This window comes from Micropterus dolomieu, linkage group LG04 (genome assembly GCF_021292245.1).
Source record: "Micropterus dolomieu isolate WLL.071019.BEF.003 ecotype Adirondacks linkage group LG04, ASM2129224v1, whole genome shotgun sequence".
NCBI classification, from domain to species: Eukaryota; Metazoa; Chordata; class Actinopteri; order Centrarchiformes; family Centrarchidae; genus Micropterus; species Micropterus dolomieu.
The window spans coordinates 20,534,240-20,557,116 of record NC_060153.1 but is presented as its reverse complement, the minus strand read 5'-3'; the positions used below and the strand labels follow the sequence as shown (position 1 = coordinate 20,557,116).

The 22,877-nt window shown below is 41.2% G+C and overlaps 1 protein-coding gene across 8 annotated transcripts; it reads right to left on the bottom strand.

The window, feature by feature from the left end:
- Positions 1-875: 875 nt before the first annotated feature.
- tdrd7a (tudor domain containing 7 a) lies at positions 876-22,475 on the bottom strand. Of its 8 annotated transcripts, none has more exons than XM_046046904.1 (23): positions 22,136-22,475; positions 21,620-21,725; positions 21,075-21,293; positions 20,814-20,958; positions 17,694-17,811; positions 17,290-17,382; positions 16,361-16,398; positions 16,086-16,126; positions 15,472-15,642; positions 13,033-13,815; positions 12,609-12,799; positions 9,311-9,503; positions 8,925-9,036; positions 8,559-8,770; positions 8,297-8,431; positions 7,725-7,808; positions 7,443-7,577; positions 6,362-6,496; positions 5,447-5,609; positions 5,069-5,238; positions 4,641-4,834; positions 4,273-4,433; positions 876-1,715 (listed from the first exon to the last, which is right to left on the bottom strand). In XM_046046904.1, the coding sequence occupies exons 2-23, from the start codon at positions 21,620-21,622 to the stop codon at positions 1,483-1,485; spliced, it is 3,729 nt and encodes a 1,242-aa protein (XP_045902860.1). In that variant the 5' UTR covers positions 21,623-21,725; positions 22,136-22,475; the 3' UTR covers positions 876-1,482. The 8 variants fall into 8 exon arrangements, with proteins under 8 accessions (XP_045902860.1, XP_045902859.1, XP_045902866.1 ...); XM_046046903.1 differs by having other exon boundaries at positions 21,620-21,678; XM_046046910.1 differs by having other exon boundaries at positions 16,110-16,126; positions 21,620-21,678.
- Positions 22,476-22,877: the final 402 nt, after the last annotated feature.

Genomic DNA, 22,877 nt, shown 5'->3' with positions numbered 1-22,877 from the left:
ATAGCCTAACTTTTATATTGTGCATTCAAGCCTGACCCAGTCGACCTAGCAGACCATGTTGTCACATACTAACAGAATGTTACATAAAATGGTACTCAAAGTGAAAATTACAAACAGTTTAGCATTTTGGGAATCAGCTTATGCTCATTTGCTCCCTGCCAGAGGGGTTGGCCTTAGATCTGTCCATTACATATAGCCAGCAGCTGGTTTGCTGGTTCACTCCAGGAAGTAATTGCCAAGAAAAAGGCAAACTGTTTACACTTCAGTTTTAAAACAAATTAAATAAATTGCATTTAATCTGTTTCATTAGTGAGCTTTAGCGGTGTTTTGTTACTGTTGGATAGTATACTTACTGTACTGGAGAGTATCGTTTCCCCATTTCCAGTATTTGTGCTAAGCTAAGCTAAGCTAAGCTAAACTAAGCTAAGCAGGTGCTGGCTGGTATACGAGAACAGTACCCATCTACAGCCACGGAATGAACAAATAAATAATTTAAGAGTTTTTCTGCCTATTAATATATTTCAAGTATTACTTTACATAAAGGTATAAAGATAGACAGGCTAGTGATATATTATAGTGTAAGCATATTTTCCAAAATATCAAACCATTCCTACTACCAAAGCGTAAAGTGATGTTACTCCTTTAGCAGAAAATGTTCCCTTTGACTGAACAACATTAGATTTTTTAATACCAATCAATGTGTATGCAGCATTTTACTGTTGTAACTGGGCAAGGCGAAACTAGTTTTACCCACTTTCTATGAACTTAGAAAGTTTAGTCCAGTGGTTCGCAGCCTAAGGGTTGGGCCCTCTAAAAGAAACTCTAAAAGAGATGATGAATGTGGAGGAAGAAAGAAAAAACAAAGTCTCTTACACTTTTTGGCACTTTTCTCTAGTCTTTTTATTTATTTATTTAAATGAAACTGTCTGAGAGGCCTGGAGGGGAACTCACTCTTTGGTAGAACTACTAAGAACTTAGAGTGAAGTAAAAAGTAAAACAATTACCACGCCACGCCATTGCATGCATGAGGCACAGCAAACAAAAAAACAAATTTGATGAGGGGGAGAAACAAGGATCAAATATTAGACAACAAACCATGCAACACACAGGTAACTTGAAGGAACTAATAAGCGTTGATGAATTCAAGTTTTCCACATTTTCCTCTTTAATTTGAGTACAAATGCACACAATAGTGCCTCTGAGACAAATCTTTTCCTGTCCTAACATTGAGAAAAGCTTACCTCCTCAACAAAAACAACATCATGACTGTCAAGTTGACATGGCCCTTAACAATGACACAGAAATTAGTCCTTGATTGGAAAAACGATCCAGAGTGCTGAAAATCTCAAAAGAACCAAGGGCAGAGAAAGTGACTTCTGGCTTCCAAAGTTCACTGAGCACTTTCACCATTTTTAGAAAATGAAAAGAACAGTCACAGAGTCAGCTTGCTGGTTAATTTCCCAACATGCATAGGGAGACATCCTAGGCTGCTGAAGACAGCTCACCGCCGATGTCGGCCATGATGCTGTGAATCCAAAGGTCCCTGTCCTCCAACGTAGTGTCCACCAGGTAAACTGTCAACCTACGTTCCCACTGCTCACCTTTAACCTCCGACACCTCCTGCACACTTTCCACCTGGGCTACCAGCGCTCGACCCTCCACGTGGTTCCTGAATAACATGGAGGCCTGCTCTGACCACTGGTGCTGCGTCATACCTGTAGAATGAACGGGCTAAGTATTAGTGATCAAACTGATAACCCAAGCTGCTCTACCTTGTGTTATCAAGGTGGATAATACATTAATTGTGAAAACTAGGGCTGAACAATTTTGGAAAAAAAAATAAAATAAAAATTACGATTCGATTTGTATTTTTTTAATGAAGTTTTGCTAAAGTTCAATGTTCACTGCCAGTCTATTAAACCGCATCAAGCAGCTCAGAGCAGAACAAACAAGCAGGAAGTCAGACCCGTAACGGCAGGAGGAATCCGGTCGATTTTCAAAATAAAACACCCTTTGCAGAGTCTCGATTGTACATCAACAATAAACACAGTTAAACAGACAAAAACAATTGAACTACGTAGCCTACTTAACCATAGTAGAAGCACAAAAATAAAGGATAAGCAAAATCTGAACAAGTTAGCAAAATCAGACAGGCACTCTTATTCTGAAATGCTATGTAACGTTAGCCCGCACAGAAGGGAACGGGTTCACAGAGAACCGTTATCCGTAGTTGAAGCACACAAAATGACAAATTAACAACACGTTAACATGTAGGCTAAACCCTCCGCTGCTGTTCACGCCGGACAAAATCGCGGCACAGCCGCCTGTGTCCTTTCGGTTTGCGCCATTATCCCACACGTTTCCTCTAGTTTTGTTTGTTGTTGTAAAGTGTACACGCCCTGTGTCTGCTCTGATTGGTCAGTCGGACCGTAACAGAGGCGCGTGGCGCTTGTGATTGGTGAGCAGGAATGAAAAATTCATTCCGTTGTCACACAAGGATTGCAATTTTTAACTGCATTACTGTTTAAAAACAGGTCAGATGTGCTGTATAATTAACCTAAATTTTAATCGGCATCTTCACGATTAGCTAATCGCGTTCTTTCACATCGCAATTTTGATTTGAAAACGATTAATTGTTCAGCCCTAGTGAAAACAACTGCTCGATAAATTGTTGATGAAAATAATCATTGGTTGGAGCCTTATACAACAATTTAGTAATGTATCATAACAACTAGCAATGGAATGAGTATGGAACCAATGCATACTGATCCAGAGAAATGAGGTCAGCTTGTTTAATATTGACAAATTAAAAGGTAACTTTAATATTCTTCTGCCTGGACCCTATTTTCCCTTGTTAGTGTGTCTAAGTGACTAATAGGGACAACATTTTTTTGGAATAGCGAAACAGGACTACAGCGTAATCCTTGTGGGCAATTGCACACTGTCAAGTACGTCCACTAAAAGTACTTGTTTTTACCACTGACAGGCTCAGATTGTTATTAATGTCTGGCAACATTATGAAAAGGATCCCTACAGAGACAGACCTTTTTTAAAGACCGGGATTATTTTTTAACCAGAAATAGCCAGTATATTGCTTTGTTCAAAGCCACCAGACTCAACATTAGAGTTACTGCCTACCGCTGCCTTGATCAGTTACTTTGTTGTGTTATTGTGTAATGTTTGTGTTTTTGTGTGTTATTATTTGACTTTGGTGTTTAAAAACACCTTTTCCAGGACATTTTCAGTGATGATCTAGCTGGTATATCAGACAGAGATCACATCATACACTAGTATGTTCCTCTCTGCAGAAGTCTGACTGTAAAGATACAACACCACAAATAATAGCTTTTTGAAAATCACTGTGGTCCTAAGGTCCATGTCATGTTACGGTTCATTTTATCCTAACGTAGCATTCCGTTTGAAGAGACAATACAGGCAAAGTAAAAGAAGTGCTGTTAGCCAGTATTTACATATACAGCTGGGCTCCATTCATTGTTTTTTGATCCCAGCTTCCTATTCATTATTATCAAACTTTCTCAACAAACACAAACCTTAAAACTTAGCAAGCAAATCAAGCTAGCAAGCACGTGAATTTCAGCATCTGAACGTTAACCAATTTAACATTTAAAACAAGTCGGTTGAGAAGAAAACGTTAATCTACAATCTTAATAAAACCTGCCACAGTTACCAGGCAGCAGTGACAAACATTACCTTTAGAGGATAATGCAACTTACATCATTCAGAGTTTCGGTGACGTAATTTAATGTCATCCAACCTGTGCTACTATGTGACGTGACTCGGGGGTATAACACTGCCGCAACATAACGTTAAAGTAATTTCCCAGGACAACACAAGATTTTCCAGGACATTTATTTTTTCTCTCATGTTCAAGGCGTTTTCCATGACTGGAAAATAGGTCAACTGTTTTCCAGGACACGTGGGAACCCTGATTACACTGCAGTTCTGTTTAGCTACTGCTGACTGCTCCACACTCACTCAATACAAAATGAAAACATGGGAAAACAGAATGCAGGTTGAAAAATACAGACATTACCTTTTAATAAGAATTAAATTACACAATACGCTTTGAGTGTGGTGGCAAATGATTGTGGAACAACCAAATATCAAACATGAGGGCTACAAATTTATTACTTGGTTTGGAAATAAATTAAAATGAGCAATTCATAACACTATCTCTTACATATAAAATAACATAGCTTTAATGTAAATCACCCACGAAAGCCACCGATAAAGAGTTACGATGTAACTCACCTGCCAGTTGTGCAGTGATAGCCTGGAAAGGCAGCTGTCTGAATTCCTCTATCAGAGGCTGGAGGAGAGTACTACGGACCAGCTCATGTTTACCGTGGTCCAACTCGTAGACAGAAACTAAGCCGTTGGCCAGAATCCCCTTCACCTGCACACGGTGCCAACTGGATAGAGGCAGGTATCAGTTGTGTTCATATGTCATTGAATTTACAAAAAATATTCTTTTATATTATATATATATATATATCTCGGGATATATATTGTGTATGAGATTTTAGTCATATTGCACAGCCTTATTGTCCATGATGAAGGAATATTAACTGGTCTGATGTGCCAGATTTGCATCAGGAGCAAATACATTAATCACCTACTTCTTGACTATTTTGGCAGCGTAGACCTCTCCTTTCTGGATCAGTGTGGCTGTGTTGGTCTTCTGTGTCTGGTTATAATAGAGGATCATCTCCCCCATCAGTACCACCAGTTTATGCAGGTCCTGCCATGGCTGCAGCACAAAGTAACCAGGGTGGCAGGCCACTGGCACAAACACATCCATATTCTGACCAGGCTGAAAGAAGAGGAGAATAATAAAGTGAATGTTACCAGAAGGCTTTGTTGAATATTTGTTTCCATTTGGATGAGTAGGGCGTTCTGTTATTTTTATAGGTACAGTTGTTCCACTGTTTTTTTTCCCTATCAGGATGAACTGTGTCAAGGCTTGATCTGATTTGTTAGAAGCCTGGAGACAAGCTATGACAGACATACTGAGCCCCCTAGAGAAAGATTGTCCCTCTCCACACACCTGGGGGAGCTCCAGTGGGGGAGGCATAGGAAGTGGCTTCATCCCAGTTTTGGTGGTCGTATCTGGAAAAGATGAATCCTCTGCTTGGTGAAGAGGTCCCCTTGGTGCCTTGACAATTGGATTTGGGACTGGGCTGCTCAGTGTCAACTTGTCCACTAGAGCACTGAGACCTAGACATTTGGAAAACACAGTTAAATGCTTCAATACAAATCCAAAACAACAGGGTATCTTGACTTCACATGTTAGAACGGTTTGAAGAACAAAAACGCTCTTAAAAATGTGTAAAGTTCGACCAGAGTTCTTCATGTAGATACATGCAGATTGCTGGTGGAAACCGTGCCGGACCCAGAATGGACTTTGACGTCTTTGCAGTATTACCTGTCTCCACGCTAATGTTGTTGTCTGTTGTCAGTTTTTGCCAGAACTCTGACTGGGCCAGCTGATGGTTGATACTCTTGTCCAAATCCTGATGACTATCAACGCCATTGAAGAGGTACATATAGACCAGCCAGTCCCCTTTGTGCTGGTCTAATTTCAAGATCTAACGTGAGGGAAGAAAGGGAGAAAAAAAAAAACAAAGACACATATGATGTGTGACATGTCTCTGTGATTGTTTCAGTGTTTATATTTGGAATATTTGGAGTTAGTGGAACACTATAGACTATCAGTGTGCTTCGAGCTGTCATGTCTTTCTAATGAACATACACTCAGTGGCCACTTTATTCGGTACGCCTTTCTAATAGCAGGTAGAGCCCCCTTTGCTCCCAGAAAAGCCAGAATTCAACAAGGTGCTGGAATCATTCCTTAGAGATTTTGCTCCATGTCGACATGACGGCATGAGACAGTTCATGCGGATTTGTCTGCTGCATATTCATGCCGACAACCTCCCGTTCCACCAAATCCCAAAGGTGATCTATTGGACTGAGATCTGATGACTGTGAGGCCACTAGAGTACACTGAACAGATACTCAAACAACCCCATGTGGCACCAACAATCAAGCCACGGCCAACGTCACTTAGATCACATTTCTTCCCCATTCTGATGTCTGGTCTGGAAAACAGCTGAACCTTTTGACCAAGTCTACAGGTATGTATGCATGAGTTGCTGCCACATGAGTGGCTTATTAGATTTTTGCATTAACAAGCAGGAATACAAGAGTGCTTAATAGTGGCCACTGATTGTAGTTTCTTGCCATTGCATGTTAGTCCTGCAGCAGCAGGAAATACAGGACAAATACATGTTTAACTTAGATATGTGTTTAAATTACTGTTACAGATGTTACAGTATGTTACCTTCATTTTACAGTCTTCGGAGCCAAGGAGAGCCTCCTTCACCCACAGAACGGCCTGTGCGCTCCAGTCTCCCTCTGGAACAGGGAGGTCAGCCAGGCGACATTTGATAGCCTGAAGAACAACATTACACAAAAACTAAAGCATGTTTACTTGTGTTACAAATCAGAAAAACCACCTTTAGACATATTGACAACATTGGCATTTTAGAAACAATATTTGCTGATGTACAAGCCAATGAAAGACATGTTGGACAAAACAGCAATTTACATTTACAATACATCAAAGATCCTTGGCTTCCTAAAGGTGTGTTCACACTGAAATGCTCCGTACTTGAATAGCGCCTTTCACCATTCACACACATTCAATCACTGAGCCTAAGTGCTCAAACAGAAACTAACAGACACACACATTCATACACTGGTGGAACAGCCGCCAGTGTATGAATGTGTAAGCTAGTTGCCGAGAAGCACGAGTGAGGATAAATCAAGTTGTAATCCCAAAAACTAAAGTAAAAAGCTCATTTAATAAAAGCAGTTAACTCTGATCTCCTCCCACAGGTAAACGGCATAGTTGCTGGAGCATAATCCAGGAACTCCGGGTGTTTATTGGTCCGAAAGCTACAGCGCTGCTCCCCGTACACTTCCCCATTCTTTAGCAGCTCCCCGTTGGCCAGCGGATTGTCATTACGCCGCTCACCTGGTCCTCTCCAAACAACGCTCCGAAGCCACTGGTGACGTTTGACATTTCTTGCCCAAGTTGAATTTGTGCCGCCCGGAGCAAATTCACATCTTTGCATTGACTTTGTATGTAATCAGGCTGCCCAAAATGCGGGATTTGCTTTCAGTGTGAACACACCTTTAGTCTTACTTTTCTTGTCACCTGAAGACAATCAGTGTAATTATGCACTACAGTATTTCACAAAATTATTCAGGTTGAATAAACATCACTGCAAGCACACCGACAGTCTGCCTGAATTTCAAATCAAAAAAAGTACAAATTTCTGTGGGAAAAAAAAAAACAAACTATTAAACAATTCCTAATTGAGCGCGTACACACACACACACACACACAAACAACTGACCTGTGGTGGGATAACGGAGAAGTCTTTGAGGAAAAGCGGGGGGATCTCTCGGAGATCAGTGAGCTCTACAGTTGCTGAGACACCCAAGTCAATGAAGAAGATCTCCATCACTCTGTTGCTGTACATGTTGGTGATCTGAAAACAAGAGCAACACCACATTAAGTTGGTGCCAAAGAAATATGACCTGAAACTGCCTTGTTAACAATATTATCATCTTAATACATTCAATGTCCAAAATTATAAGCTTCTCAAGAAATTACATTTGAACAATTCTGTTCTTACCTCCACTCTGGACCACTTTCCTTTGTAGCGGGCTAAACAGAACTTTCCACTGAACGGTCTGGACACCAGATACTCAGATGTCATCTGGTAGGAAAAATTACAGAGACACACCTATAAAGACAGACTACCTTTCCAGAGAGGATTTTTTGGAGTTGTGTACAAAATCAAACCCAGCAGCTGCAGGGAACGCTGCATTTATTAAAAGGAAAAAAAAAAACTAAACACCACACCAAAACAAACAAATCAACTAGGGACATCTGATGTCAAAGAACATCCTTGAATACCAGATTTGAATTTTATTCTAAATAATGGGGCTAAAACCCCTCAATATTGAATGCCCAAAATTTAAAATCTAATGCCTACCCAACGATCGAATATTTGCGTCCAGCCTTAACATTAAGCCGACACATTAAGTGCTTTTAAATAAAAGCTGATTCTGTATCACACCGGGTGCCAATGAATAAATGATACTGCTGATATTTGATATACTATCACTGTACAATTTAAAACGTACTACACTGTAACGTGCTAAGGCAAATGGCGGCATTCATGAAGTTTTAGGTTTAGTCTACCTGGGAGATGAAGATGCCCTCTGTTCCTTCCAGTAACCTGCTGAGTCTTGCGGTTCCTCTGGAGGGCAGCTGGCAATAAATTATACCATCTGCACACACATTTGTCACACACACATCCTGATAGGTAGCATTTACCTACAGGCAACAGAAAGATTAATGTTAGATAATACAGGGGCAACTTATCACAAGGAGGACCTTAAGTTTTACTCAAACAGAGGGCTCTCCTTGATATCATGCATCACAGTAGCACCACCTTCCTTACAGTCAGAGGGTTGTTCATAGTCTTGTCCTGCAGCGCCTTCAGGCAGGTGGAGTTGATGTTGATGTCATCATCCTCTGAAGTGTCATACATCACTACCAGAGGTACCTCATTCTGTTTACACGGCTCTAATGTCTCCATCAGAAGGATCTTTCCGACTGCCAACTTGTCCAAAGAGGACAGCACCAGTGGATGGGAGCTGAATGCCTCTAGACCTGGGAAAAGGAAGAAAAATAAGGATGAGAAGAAGGGCTATTAGTGACCCCTAACCTATGTGGTACATCCATTGGTCAATGTAAACCATTTGTCTGTTATGTTGTGAGATCTGTGTAAAACCAAATCTATAAGATCTCCAAATCTTCTGTGTACCTGCAAGTCTAACATTAGTAGCCTGGAACGGCAGAGAGAGAAAGCCCTGGTGCAGCTCCAGTAGATTAGTCCCGTTGGTTTCTACAGAGAAGCCATAGTCCACGTAGTATACCTAGCAAACAGACAAACAGACAGTTCTATTGCTGCAGAAACACAGACCCAGTCTGTAGCTACTGAATGTCTTTATGTAACACACTGAAAATCACCATAAGCTGCTGAGGGGCTGAATACGAAGTCTACGTTTCTGAACCAAATATATCATGAAAAGTTAAAAAAAAAAGAAAATAAGCACTTCTGATTTCTGTTAGTGATGGAAGGTAAGCTTTTTGACATTAAACATTTATGTTATTCAAAGTGAAAACAACTTAACTAACTAAATGAGTTACCTTGACCTTGTCAGTGGCCGTAACCTCCATGACCTGAGCTCTGGCCAGCTCATCTCCATCCTCCCCTCTGACTGCTACCAGCTGACCAACAGAGGGGTTTGATAGAGGATGGTGGGTAGACTTTTGGCTATAGAAAGAGCGCATGGCCTCCTCCATAGCCTCCTGGGCATTGGAGTAGTTCTCACCTACATACCTGGACGGAGAGTCAAACTTTATTTCAGCTTTTCTAAATCTGTGCATGGTTGTTGTCAAAAACCCATTAACAAAGCGGTTGCTCACATTATCTTAAAACAGCGAGATTAAGCAGTTAGATAATTAACTATTCTGCACAACCTAGTAAGCATGAAATTATTGATAATTGTGAATAAATATTAAGGGGACAGAAAGAGATGCTTTTAAGCAAAAAAACAGATCCCCTCTTATGTGGCGCTAAATAACAATAGTACATAATCAGAAATAACAGTTTAGACTAAGCAAGGGACCTACACTCACTGAAGCTTATTGGTTTAATACATGCCACCTACATCACTGATAAAAGTTGATATTTTGCAATGAAATTTATGCATGTACACATGTACCAGGTTGGACCCCTTTTGCCTTCAAAACAGCCTTAATTCTTTGTGGCATACTTTCAACAAGGTGTTGGAAACATTCCTCAGAGACTTTTGATCCATATTGACATGATACGATCACGCAGTTGCTGCAGATTTGTCGACTGCACATCCATAGTGCAAATATCCCGTTCCACCACATCCCAAAGGTGCTCTATTGGATTGAGATCTGGTGACTGTGGAGGCCATCTGAGTATGGCGAAGTCATTGTCATGTTCAGGAAACCAGTTTGAGATGATTTGAGCTTTGTGACATGGTGTATGATCCTGCTGTAAGTAGCCATCAGAAGATGGGTACACTGTGGTCATAAAGGGATGGACATGGTCAGCAACAATACTCAGGCAGGCTGTCGTATTTAAAAGATGTTCACTTGGTTCTAAGGGGCCCAATGTGTGCCAAGAAAATATCCCCCTCACCATTACACCACCACCAGCATGGACCGTTGAAAAGCATCCATGCTTTTGTTATTTACACCATATTTTCACCCTACCATCTGAATGAGACGCATTAGACCAGGCAATGTTTTTCCAATCTTCTGTGGTCCAATTCTGATGAGCCTGTGTGAATTGTACCTTCAGTTTCCTGTTCTTAGGTGACAAGAGTTCTTCTGCTGCTAGCCCATCTGCTTGAAGGTTCAACGTGTTGTGCGTTCAGAGATGGTTTTCTGCATACTTTGGTTTAAAAAGTGGTTATTTGAGTTACCTTAAGTTGCCTTTCTGTCATCTCAAACCAGTCTGCCCATTCTCCTCTGACATCAACAAGGCATTTTCGTCCACACAACTGCCACTCACTGGATATTTTCTCTTTTTCAGACCATTCTCTGTAAACCCTAGAGATGGTCGTGCATTAAAATCCCAGCAGATCAACAGTTTCTGAAATATTCAGACCAGCCCGTCTGGCACCAACAACCATGCCACCTTCAAAGTCATTTAAATCCCCTTTCTTCCCCATTTGAACTTCAGTAAGTTGTCTTGACCACATCTACATGCCTAAATGCATCGTGTTGCCATGTGATTGGCTGATTAGCAATTTGTGTAAACAAGCAATTAAACAGATTTACCTAATAAAATGTACGTACAGTACTGTGCGGAAGTTTTAGGCAGGTGTGAAAATAATGCAGTAAAGTAAGAAGGCTTTCAAAAATAGACACGTTAATAGATTATATTAATCAATTAACAAAATTGGGGGTGTGAGATAACATGTGATGAGATTTCTCATCAGGTTGAAAGCTTTCTCACAAGACTCACTCAGTTGACATGTTTCACACGCTCACATAAATTTTTCCACACAGTGAGAAACAAATGACGTCGACTCAGTTGATGTGACACCGGTGTACGCTGTGATAGTAATCAGGTGAACCCGCTCTTAGTTGTGATCGACTGGTAGAGTTTTGCAATATAAAAATCACAAGACTCGAAGTGCTTGCTTGCTTTGAGCTGCACTTTATTGGAGGTGCTGAAGATTTCTGCCTGATCAGAAGTGTTGTTGAAGTGTTAGTTTCAGTTTCCAAACAGTCTAAAGGGGATAATACCAGTGGGAGCAATAACATAATGCACAGTATAGGGCAGATGGACTTAAAAAATCTCACTAAATAACGACGTTAGTCTCGTAAATTACAATGTTTTTCTCAACTTGTCAGGGAATAAAGATATGTGAGAGGTCCTGAATGCCTGAGAGCCTCAGTCTCAGACATTCTCAGCCTCAGCCTTAACTATGAGACTAATGTCATAATTTAATGACTGTTCATAATGTATATATAGTCTGCTGTGCATTAAGTTATTGCTCTGCTGATATTTTCCCCTTCAGACTGTTTTAACCAACATTTTTCCACACCTACCTAAAACTTGCACACTACTGTTATGTGTGCTTTAAAGACAATTAACTACATGGGGTTGTTCCTGTGTAGAGGAATTTTTGGTGACCCCCAAAGAGGTTTTAGCGAGCGCCAAAGGAAAATCACCAGCACCCAAATGATGCGAATTGAAAAGAAAAACACCTTTCAAATCCTCCCTGAATGTGGTTTAATAGCCATTTATCAAACAACTGTTGAACTGTAAGCAGAACATAAACTTAAATAAGTCTCAACTTTCAGGAGTCTCCTCTCATCCACAGTCGCTGTAGCACACACATGCAGCAGGCGGTGAATTAATAAACCAGTTGCTGGTTGGTTTGACTGCGCCTGAACCCTCCGCTACAAAGCTTGCGCTCATGACTTCCTGTAATTTCTCACAATTTCTTTCTCAATTTCTCAGAGCATTTTTTTTTGCACAATAATTTAATGACTGAAAATAACCCACAAAAATGAAACTGCTGTTTTGTTCAATTGGAATTAATATTAGATGCCACTACTGGTAAACTATAGTAGACAATAGCCTACTATTATCTGAAATTATAATGAGTATACAAACATTATAATCAAACCTTAACCACAGTGGTGTAGGCTAATGAGTTTTATTTCTGAAACAGCTGAATCTCAACTAATAAATTATCTATAGGCAGATTATCCAAATAAAGTTTAACTTTAACTATATATATATATAATGGTCAGAAATAACAAGAAAATTTATACATTTCGGTTGTAAGGTGACTCATTGCCTTTACTGTACGCGTATCGATCATGGTTACTGTTGTGCGAAGTGCCGCCGCCCCTACAAAAAACCTACAAGAATAATCATACATTATCTCACCTTACAGTAAGAGCATTGCTGCCCTTGGCGCCAGTAATCAGCACAGAGGGGTACTGCTCTGAGGGCACAACCAGACACGGAGGTACCACAGGGCCCAGGACCTCCAGACCAGAGGGAAGGACATGGCTTTTGCACTGTTGGCTTTCTTGACTGACTGTGGCTTCCATGTCTGCTCTACTGGACAAAATGGCCTGACCACAGGAAGGTGTAAGGATATCATTATTTTATCAAAAACAATCCCCGCTTCCTCCACACCAATCATCACTCCAATTTATCACCTGCCTAAGAGCAAGGTTCACTTGTCACTGGCATGTGAGTTAGCATTCACTACAAGGATAAAGTAATGTCACACTATTCTTGAATACTTCCCTAACTGGTACGTTGTTTAAACTGTGGTATATACTGTGCCATCCCGTTCACTTACCTTCTTCTTGTCATGCGGTATGGGGTACTCCACAGTGCATATATCCAGCAAAAGAGACAAGTTGTCCAGAATATGTTCGGGGAACTGCGTCTTGTATGTGTCAATAAAAAGTTTGGGCAAGGCATGGGCCCACAGACCATGACTGTACTTGGACAGAAGTTCCTTTATTCTTTGACGCAACTGAGCTGACACCACAGCAGAAGTTTTTGAAGGAGGACAAGGGGCAGATTCAGAGGTAGGGGAGAAGGTGACCTTCAAAAGGGGTAAAATGTCAGGCCCTGGTTGGAGGGAGGAAGCCAATGAAGGAGTGTTGGTCGATGCAGGGCAAGCCCGGGTAGTAGCTAAGGGCTGAGTGTTTTGCATGTGGTTGAGGGTAGTTGTAGGGAAATTGTGATTATCTTTAAGTTTACCATTGGCATTGACTGTATGACTGACACGGGGGGGGAACTGGGGACCAAGAGCTGGGTTATGGGCAGGACTGCGCAATGTGACTGAGGTAAAAGGCTTTCCTGATGAAGCAGGAACAAGTTGTGGAGGAAAAACAAATGTGGGCTTAGCCAAGGGGCTTTTGGGGGAAAATCTAGGTTTAGGAAAAGGGGGAGGAGGGAGGTGGTTGGAAGGTTGTTCAGGTGTTGAGGGACGTGAAGAAATGGGTGTAGTGAGAGTGCATGAATCAGTGCGTGATGTTGGACCAGTGTTGGTGGTGCTATGTTTAAAGACAGTAGAAGGCTTAGGAGGGTAGATCAGGCGGTCGGCTCGGGAGGTGCTGGCAGGTTTCTCCACCTGTGAAGGCCAGACGAGACAAAAGGAAAGAGATTTCAACTATGAATATGTTAAGGTTAGTACAGGCAGCATTTCCCCCAACATTGGGGGAATTGGGGTGGGTCTATCAGCCCCCTCGCCCTGCCTGCCGGAAGATATTTTATTAAATTTGTTTTTTTATAATAATACTTTTTGCATTGGTTGCACTAGCATGCCTAAATTTTCATTTAGGTGCACCGCCACAAAATTTGTCACATGACTATACACGCGGTAGGATGTTTTAAGGGGAAAGTACATGAACGAACACACACACACACACACACACACACACACACACTATAACCGAATAATTGACATGGGGAAACTTGGTCTGTTAGAGGCTATGAATTTCGTTTGATTACTTTTCAATTAATTGTCCAGCCCTAGTTTGTCGTTATTTGAATTACAACTCAAACAAAAAAATGGCATTATTGTCAAACAAAATTTAAAAAGTGCAGATATTTAAAGTACTTGACAAATCGAACTCAAATGATTCAAAAGTGTGTGCTGCTCTCAGATACTTGTGCTGTGCCGCCTGCCTGATCACTTCTGCGCATGTGCGATCGCACACTTGTGCTGGATCACGTTACTATCAGTACTGCCATCAGTGAACGCATCAAATCTGCTATCATTAGGGATGCACTGAATGTACGGCCAACGAAATGAATGGGCCAAAAGAAGCAAAAATAGTACTTTCGGTGTTCAGCCTAATAAGTCAAAAGGCCAATAAAATTTTACCGAACAATTATGTTGACATGTCGGCAGTGTGGAAGCATTTTGTGTGTCCGAGAAAGACACAAAAATCGTCGTTCGCAGACACTGTTCCGTTGAATCGTCTCCTAGCACATCCACTCCATCTGTGGCTGACTTCTTAGAAAAGGCAATAAATGGTCTCAACCGCTTTGAGTGTTTGTGTCACTCGTTTCTGAGAAGACGATTAAGCAAGCCGCACCTAAATTTGGAGTGCACATGTATTCAAACTTTTATGGTACATAATTAAATATGTAGCAATATATCATTTTAAATGAAAACAAATCATATTTTCATTTTCCACCACCACACACAGACACACGAGCAGCTGTGGCTCAGGCGGTAGAGCGGGTTGGCCGTTAATCGGAAGGCTGGTGGTTCAATCCCCGGCTCCATGTTGCATGCTGAAGTGTCCTTGGGCAAGATACTGAACCCTAGTTTCTGTTTGAGCATTTAGGCTCAGTGTATGAATGTGTTTGACTGGTGAATGCAGATGTAGTGTAAATGCGCTTTGAGTGGTCGAAAAGACTAGAAAGGCGCTATACAAATACGGAGCATTTACACACCCACCCGCCCCCCTTACCTACCTACCTAGTTACAATTTTGGATTTATTCACGCACTTTAAAAAGATTTATCAAAACGTCTTTCTTTTCACATGTTAATTTACAGCATATATGTTGTTATATAGTGTATAATAACTTGATGGGAGAAAAACAGTTCTATGTAAAATCAGACATTGAGCGCCCCCATATAGCCAAAATGGCATGATCCTCGTTTTGTAACGGCTCTGCGAAGATTCGACTGTGACTGGTAGTCGAATCATCAAATCTTCCAACTGTTCGGGGTCACCCCTAGTATGTACATGTACAAATACATCACTGACTCACCATACAGATGTGTGACCACTTTTCCAGATCTGTGAGCACCTGAGGGTGGAGCTCCTGACTGAACATTTCACTGTAGACCCCGGATAGTTTCGACATCCACAATCCACAGCAGTATTTCTCCAGGAGCTGAGTGATTCTGCTCTGCACCAGCTCTAGGTCATACAGACAACACTGCACAGGGAGATTTAACATGACTATCACTACAAGTATGTCCCTTTGCCCTAAATGCTATATACATAAACACAGAATTCACATATAAGGCAAAGACTGACAAATGTTCTTCATACAATGTTATATTTTATAAACATTTTATTTTATAAAAAGAAAATCTTCGAGGTCTAATGTGAATTCAGTGAACTTTTGCTCATGGCTGGTAGCACCCTCAAAGTTTTGAGAGACTAAATATGAAGTTGAAAGCAGAGCCATTTTCTCCCTTTGTTATACTGAAACACAGAGTAGTAGGACAAAGCCATAAAATATGGATTTTATTGATTTAGAGTCACCATTTGCACATACATTTCATTAGTGATTAGGATACCACAAAATCCAATGCACTGCAAGTCATTTTGAGAAGAGATGAGAGTATTAGCACAAAAGAGTTGGGTTTTCTGTACCTGGGATTGGCTGCTTCTGCATACCTGTTCAGGAGGCTTCTCTGTGAAACATTGTACAAAGTAAGAAGGAAAGGTTAGCAAGTGCTGATATCAGTAAACAGCCTGCACCAGAATGATTCAACAGGCTGTTAGTTTATCTTGTTTGCGTCTGATGGTTATGAATTCAGTGCTGGTTTTTCGCCACCCAACCAACAAATAAAATTCTCAAAGGGAGAATCACCTTGTTCTATAATTTGTTTGTTTATTATAAAGAAAAATAAACCCATCCCACATACCTCTAGGCTTCTGGCCGTTTGCCAAGTTCTTCTTTTCACTGTTGACAACATGGCATTCTTAAACATGATGTGCTTTTCACAGCAACAAGCAGTCATTCAATACAAACACGCAGCTGCAGTTCATGATACAATAATAAGCTAATAAAGGTTGGTCTATTATAAATATACAACATATAAAGGTTGGAAAATTTCAAACTTTTTGTGCTTTTATGCAAGGCTCTACAGTGCCACCATTTTGCTCGCATACGCCCCTAAAAGATGGGGCGGGACATAAAAAAGGTTTGACGTCCTACGGTAAACTTTCACTTCTCCTTCATGAATGGTTCTGATTATTGCTGAGATAGTAGCATTAACAAATTAAGAGACCAATGTAGGCCATTTTTCTTGCACAAAGATTTAATGAATACAAACAACTCACAAATATGAAACTTCTGTTTTGTCCAACTGGAATTAATATTATACTAATGGTGAGCTGTGTAGTATATAATACATAAAATGACAATTTTTTTAGTATTGACATACTATTGAGTAGTCTTGTTTATATTAGGTGTGGCATGGGTTTTGTGTTTGCTGATGGTGTGTCACAAGTTTTTTGTGATGAGTGATCAGTGTTTTCAATGTGTCAAATTTTCAAAACATCCGTTTCAATATTTTAAAAAGCTTTAACAAGATTTTAAGGCCAATGCCATTTCCAGATAGTAGGGTCTTCATTGCCAGTGCTCCAGTGGTTTCACACCATAGTTAAACACAAGGAGAACAAGCACACACGTAGTAGTAATATAATTGCCCATGAACCATATTTTAGAATTAGGTACTATTAAAAAAATACTGTTAGCATACACTCAAAATCTATAAATGTCCAAAATTAATGCTATATATCTAAGAACCAGGTTTAGCTGCATAAGGATTGTTTAAATATGTATTTTTACCTGTAAGGCATGACACACTGTTTTACAGCTGGTTGAGGAGCCGGCTGTCTGTGTTCGACAGGCGTGATGGAGCTTAACTTTTGGTCCGACTGTCTGAAAACACAAACAAAAACTTTGGTTTATTCGGAGAATACACTTAAGATGAAACACAAACAGAAGAAGAAATTCAATAAGATTCCTACACAAGAGCGATTATCAGTTACAGAAAGCAAATCCCACTTGAGCTTCCACAAACTGATGTATAGAGAAAAAATAACAACTATAACCTGACAAAAACTGAATAATTAGACTGCTGTATGGAGGCTGGGATTGTATTTCTATAGACAATGTTGTTCACCCAAATTATAAGTGCTGCTAGTGCTCATCATTTCTTTATAAAAACTGTAAAATTAGGTATTGATTACCTGTAGTCTCCTGAGGCGCTGAAGCCTCCTCTGTAGCCACCATGGGACCGAGAACGGTTTGCCAGCCAGTTAGAGGCACCACCAGCTGAGGGTTGGCGGAGAGAGGACCTTGGCCTCACTAAAAGTATGGAAAGGGGGATGATGGTTAGTGTCAAAAACGTGGGAAACAGAAAGGTTTGATGAACAATGGAATCCTCAAGAAGGATCTTCAAGGTTTACACCCCCCACCCTAACCTGTTTACATTGGGAGGAGGGCAATATAACACAATGAACCTGAAGCCCCATCAATCCCTTGAAGCAGGTAAAGGCTTGTGCAGACTACCCAACTTTCAGCGTTGGCCGATGGCCGCGCCGTTCACACTACACAACTTGCCGTCTTGTGACGGGAGTCTTGAAGTCGTAGCATTCACACTACGTGACTGATTGGTGACAGGGGGTCATGCACTCCACGAGCTGACAGCAGCTGTCACCCGACGCTGGTCTCCAAACCATGTTTTGTCAAGAAAACACACCTGAAATGTGAAACGGGAAATGCCCCAAACCTACAGACAAAACAGCTGCTGTTTGTTATTATAAAGACAAAGAATGAGTGAAAGAATGGATTAGCACACGCAGGTAGCGTCTGAGCTACAGAGGCTACGTTCAGACTGCAGGCCAATGTGACCCAAATCCGATTTTTTTGCCCATATGTGACTCAGATCTGATCTTTTTCTGACAGTGTGAACAGGCCAAGTCACATGGAATCTGATCTTTTCCAGTTCGGAATTGGGCCACTTCCATATGTAGTCCAAATCTGATACAGATCGGATCTTTTTAAATGCGACCCGAGTCTGGACACTCAGGTCGCCTTTGATGCAACTTTGACGTCACTTTAGAGCAGCTGTTCTGCTGTAGACGGAGCGGCGCTGAACGAAAAAGCTCCACAAAAAGCCATAATTAAACATGTGGCTCTCTTCCTTCTCTACCTCGCCATCATCTGCTCACAAATTCCCTTTCTTATACCTAAAATCCACCGTACTGTGAGCTCTCTTCTTAGTTAAGTGCATGCTACTTGTCCGAGCGGACACAGTGGGGAGAGACAGAGATGGAGTGAGTGAGTTGTTGGGCAGTTGCGTTGTACAGCGCCAGAAACCGTAAAGAAAAGAACAGAAAGTTGTGAACACTTATCATAATTCGGGAGAAATGTGACCCATGACAGGACAATGAAAAACGGGAGTCTCCCGCGAGCTAACCGGAGCTATGCTGCTCCTTGTTTACTTCTGTAGCCTGCAACAGCGTGCTGCTTGTGACGTGATTGTGGTATTCTTCTGCGCATGCGGGTCACTTTCAGGCTGCGGACAGTTCACACTGGAGTCTGATATGGGCCACATTTACAATCACATACAATAATGTGAACTGTCAAACAAACAAAATCAGATCTGGGGAAATAATCGGAATTGAGTATTACGGCCTGCAGTCTAAACGTAGCCAGAGAGAGCTGGAGGGGAGTAAAAAGTGTTTTATGGTGAAAAAGTAGCTGCCTGCTCTCATTGGCTGGATGTGGATGTCGAGTCGGCCGACCCCTCCAGATATTTGGCATGCTAGATATCTGGCAGATGTCGGCGATGTGTAAGGAAACTGTTGTGACGCGTCCTTGAGTAGTTCACACATAACGACTGGCGACTGCCGATCATCCGCTGATTTACTCCCGATCACAGCCTGATGGCCGTGTAGTGTGAACTAGGCTTAAGTCTTCATAAAGTGGTAAAACAAACAAACACTGATGCTAGGATGGAGACTCATTAAAATCATTTGATACTTCTAATATGAAAGTCTTTAGAGAGATAGAGCCCTGGTGTAAGAAACTAGGGCTGAAACGATTCATGGATTAAATCGATTAATAAAATGCTTCGACACAAATTCTTTGCATCGATGCTTCGTTTAATCCATGTAACTATACAGCACAGTGTTTCGCACGGACATTTATTACTGTCGCACATACGCTGTGAACACGACGTGATTATGATGGAGCTGTTTGCAAAGTGGGGGAAGAGAGAGGAAACAGTCCAAAGTATGGGATTATTTCAAGCTAAAGAAAACAACAACAACTCTGTAATGTTACCGTCCATCCACCGTAAAACCAAACTTTACGGTGCCTTATCAGAAAGCAGCCGGTGTTCTGCCAGCGGACAACAGACAAGGTAACAGTAATAGCAACTTTAGCACTTAACTGAAATCATGATTGATTGTGGAGTTGAAGCCAAAGTAAGCTGCAGTTCACAGCTGAAAATGTGCACACGTGCGTTTGTTCTTCTCTTTGGGCCTTGAGTTGTAACCTCACAGTCAGGAGTTAACTGGGTGTCGGGAGCTGCACCTTTTAACTCCCCTGCAGCTCTCTCTAGCTCAGACAATCTCTGCTACCTGTGTGTGCTAATAATCCATCCTTTCAACCATATTATTTTTCTTTATAATCACCCATCTTTATAATAACAAACAACTGTTTTGTGTGCAGGATCGCTTATTTTCCGTTTCACATTTCCCGTGTGCCGCCGCCGTCAAGCAAAAGTACTTCTTAAAGGACGCATCGATGAATCGTTGAAATAATCTATAGAAGCTTCAATACTAAAATTATCGTTAGCTGCAGCCCTATAAGAAACAAAGCCAGTGTTTCCCATACATAGGCTTTACTTAGGTGGGCCACCCAGGTAGATTAACAGCCGCCCAAGTAAATTTGGCAACCCATTTTAAAATCATTCTTGATTGCAGCGCTGCGCAGCGCATATTTGCTCCGCACATCGTCTTACTCGGTCGCTCTCTCTCTCGCTGAATTATACAATTCAGTTCTTAAGTTCCTTTTAGGACACTTTGCTGTTTGAACGCGGTTAACGCCACATGTTTTTGCTGAATCTCAAGAAATGGTATTAACGATTAACGTTCATAAAATATATACTGATCATTTATCACTATTGATGAACCCCACAAAGAATAGTATACTGTTTAAAGGCAGAACTTTAATGCATTTTCATACAATTCTCGGCAGGCATGCAAAATTCGGCATAACATCTGTCACAGTGAACTGCCCCCCTGCCACAGTTACACTGTCAATCTGTGGGAAACACTGAAAGCTGTTGTGTCTCCTACCATTGAGCATGTATGGGTTGGAAGGTTTGAATCTCATCCTGCAGTTGACGACTTGGGAGTGACCAGATTTCTTAGAGCTCTTCTGCTTGGCCACCAGCTCAGCAATGTGGGCTGTCTCTCGACACACTGCAGCAAAGCACTTCAACTACAGAGCAGATGTTTTGTTACACTTCTAAAATCACAATGTGCAATGTCAAAGTCTGTACTCACAACTACATAAGACGACAATGGCCTAAAAATGAAAAAAATAAGAGCCCATACCTCACCCATGCGGTACTCCAGTTGGACCACGGAGGGGATGCTCCGGAGGAAGTCCTCCAGATTTGAGTAGCCCAGCTTCTTCAGCGGGATGCTCTCTCCGCACAGTGACCGGTACTCTGACTGGAGGCTGGCAATAGAAACGCCGACCTTGCTGGACTGAAGTACAGACCGCAACATTTTCTTTATGGACTCGCTGTCAGACATGCTAGTAAATACGCACTGAAACAGAAACAACACAGAAATAAAAATCAGCAGGGTTAGAAATGCACTGTACACCAGAAACATCTTAAGGATTAATATTAACTAACTTAATCAATCAAAATGTGTCATAATTCCTACCCCCTGAAAAGCCCAGCCTCTAAGAGCTACATTTCTCATAACATAACGTTAGTTTAGTGAATTTAAAAGCACATAAGGTTAGAAAGGGATACGCTTGAAGCATTTATGACACAATGCAAGCTGTGATGTCAAAACCTGATAATGGAAAATGTGTTTTCAGTACTAATAAGTTAGTTATTGAAAAAGTATTTAGCCATGGAGCCTACCATGGGGGTTTTGGTGCTCGCTTCTATTTTCTCTCAGAGACTTTGATCCTGTTTGCTGGCTTTAACAGAAAACATGCATCTTCACTTTATTTGCGAAAGCAAACATCTAACACAGGGAGTGTAGAATTTAAAAACAGTTTTTAAATGGTTTACAAGTGGTCAACTTAGCTAAACAAATGCGGTGGGGGCTAACGTTAGCTAACTTTAACCTAGGTCTGTGCCCGCCACGGCGTCAGTTTTCGTAAGCTTTATTTCAGACTTTCACGCAATACATTCGTGAATTTCCGCAGCCTGAGTCGACACACGCGAAATAAAGTAAATGTGACGAAAACCAGTTGTGTGAGTCTATTTCCCATTTCATTTCAAACTGTCGCTGAGGAGCGTGAAATCATTCAACGGACGTTCAGCGCTAAATTGGCTGCTGAGTTAACGAATGATGAACAATGTGGGCGTTAACGTTAGCTAACGGCTAACTGTTCGGTTGCAGCTAGCGGTAAAAGTAAATGAGTTACTTACCTCGGCTCACAGTTGCCCCCTTACAACCCAGCAAAAATAAGTGCAATGTACAATTACGTTAGCGCGAATTTAATGACGAATAGAAGAGTTTTCATTGCCTGTGCTAGCCAACCTGCTGCAAGGTCGTCTGTCACCACATTCAAAATTACTAACACGTTCACCACGCCCACAAGCTCAAAAGGTCACTGCCGCTGTGTTCGGAACTCTAATCTGAATTTAGCAGGGCTGTATTAAATTGAACTTAGTGTTCCTGTAGCTAATAAACATTTAACTAGCTAACGTTAAATGCATCACTTTCTAAGAAAACGGTCGGTGGATATTTTCTTCAACAAAATGCTGCAAATATGCTGCGTTTAAGTGCTGTCGGGAATTTCAGGGTTCAAATTTAAGCGCGGCACACTTGACATGATACAGTGAATCGCTCCAATCAGAATCAGCTTTATTGCCAGGTATGTGTACACATATGAGGAATTTGACTCAGGATTGTGCATTGCTCACGATGTGCTTACTCATACAACAATACAATAACACAATAATAAAATAAATCAGACATAGGCTACAGTGTAGACAACACAAATATACACACTATGAACAAAAACAATATAGACATATTGACAAATAGTGCAGTGAGCAGAGTGTAAAGGATGCAGGAGTAAAATATTATTACCATTATTATGTATATGTCGGAGGTGAATGTGATATAAAAGTACACATACACATGTACACAGTGTGATGGAGCATA

Bases quoted from the DNA above. Each gene is read 5' to 3' on its own strand.
- tdrd7a (XM_046046904.1), bottom strand. The intron at 16,127-16,360 runs GTATGTGGGATG...AATGTTTCACAG, and splicing joins AAACGGCCAGAAGCCTAGAG to AGAAGCCTCCTGAACAGGTA. The intron at 6,497-7,442 runs GTCAGTTGTTTG...AACATGCTTTAG, and splicing joins TCTCCGTTATCCCACCACAG to TTTTTGTGTAATGTTGTTCT.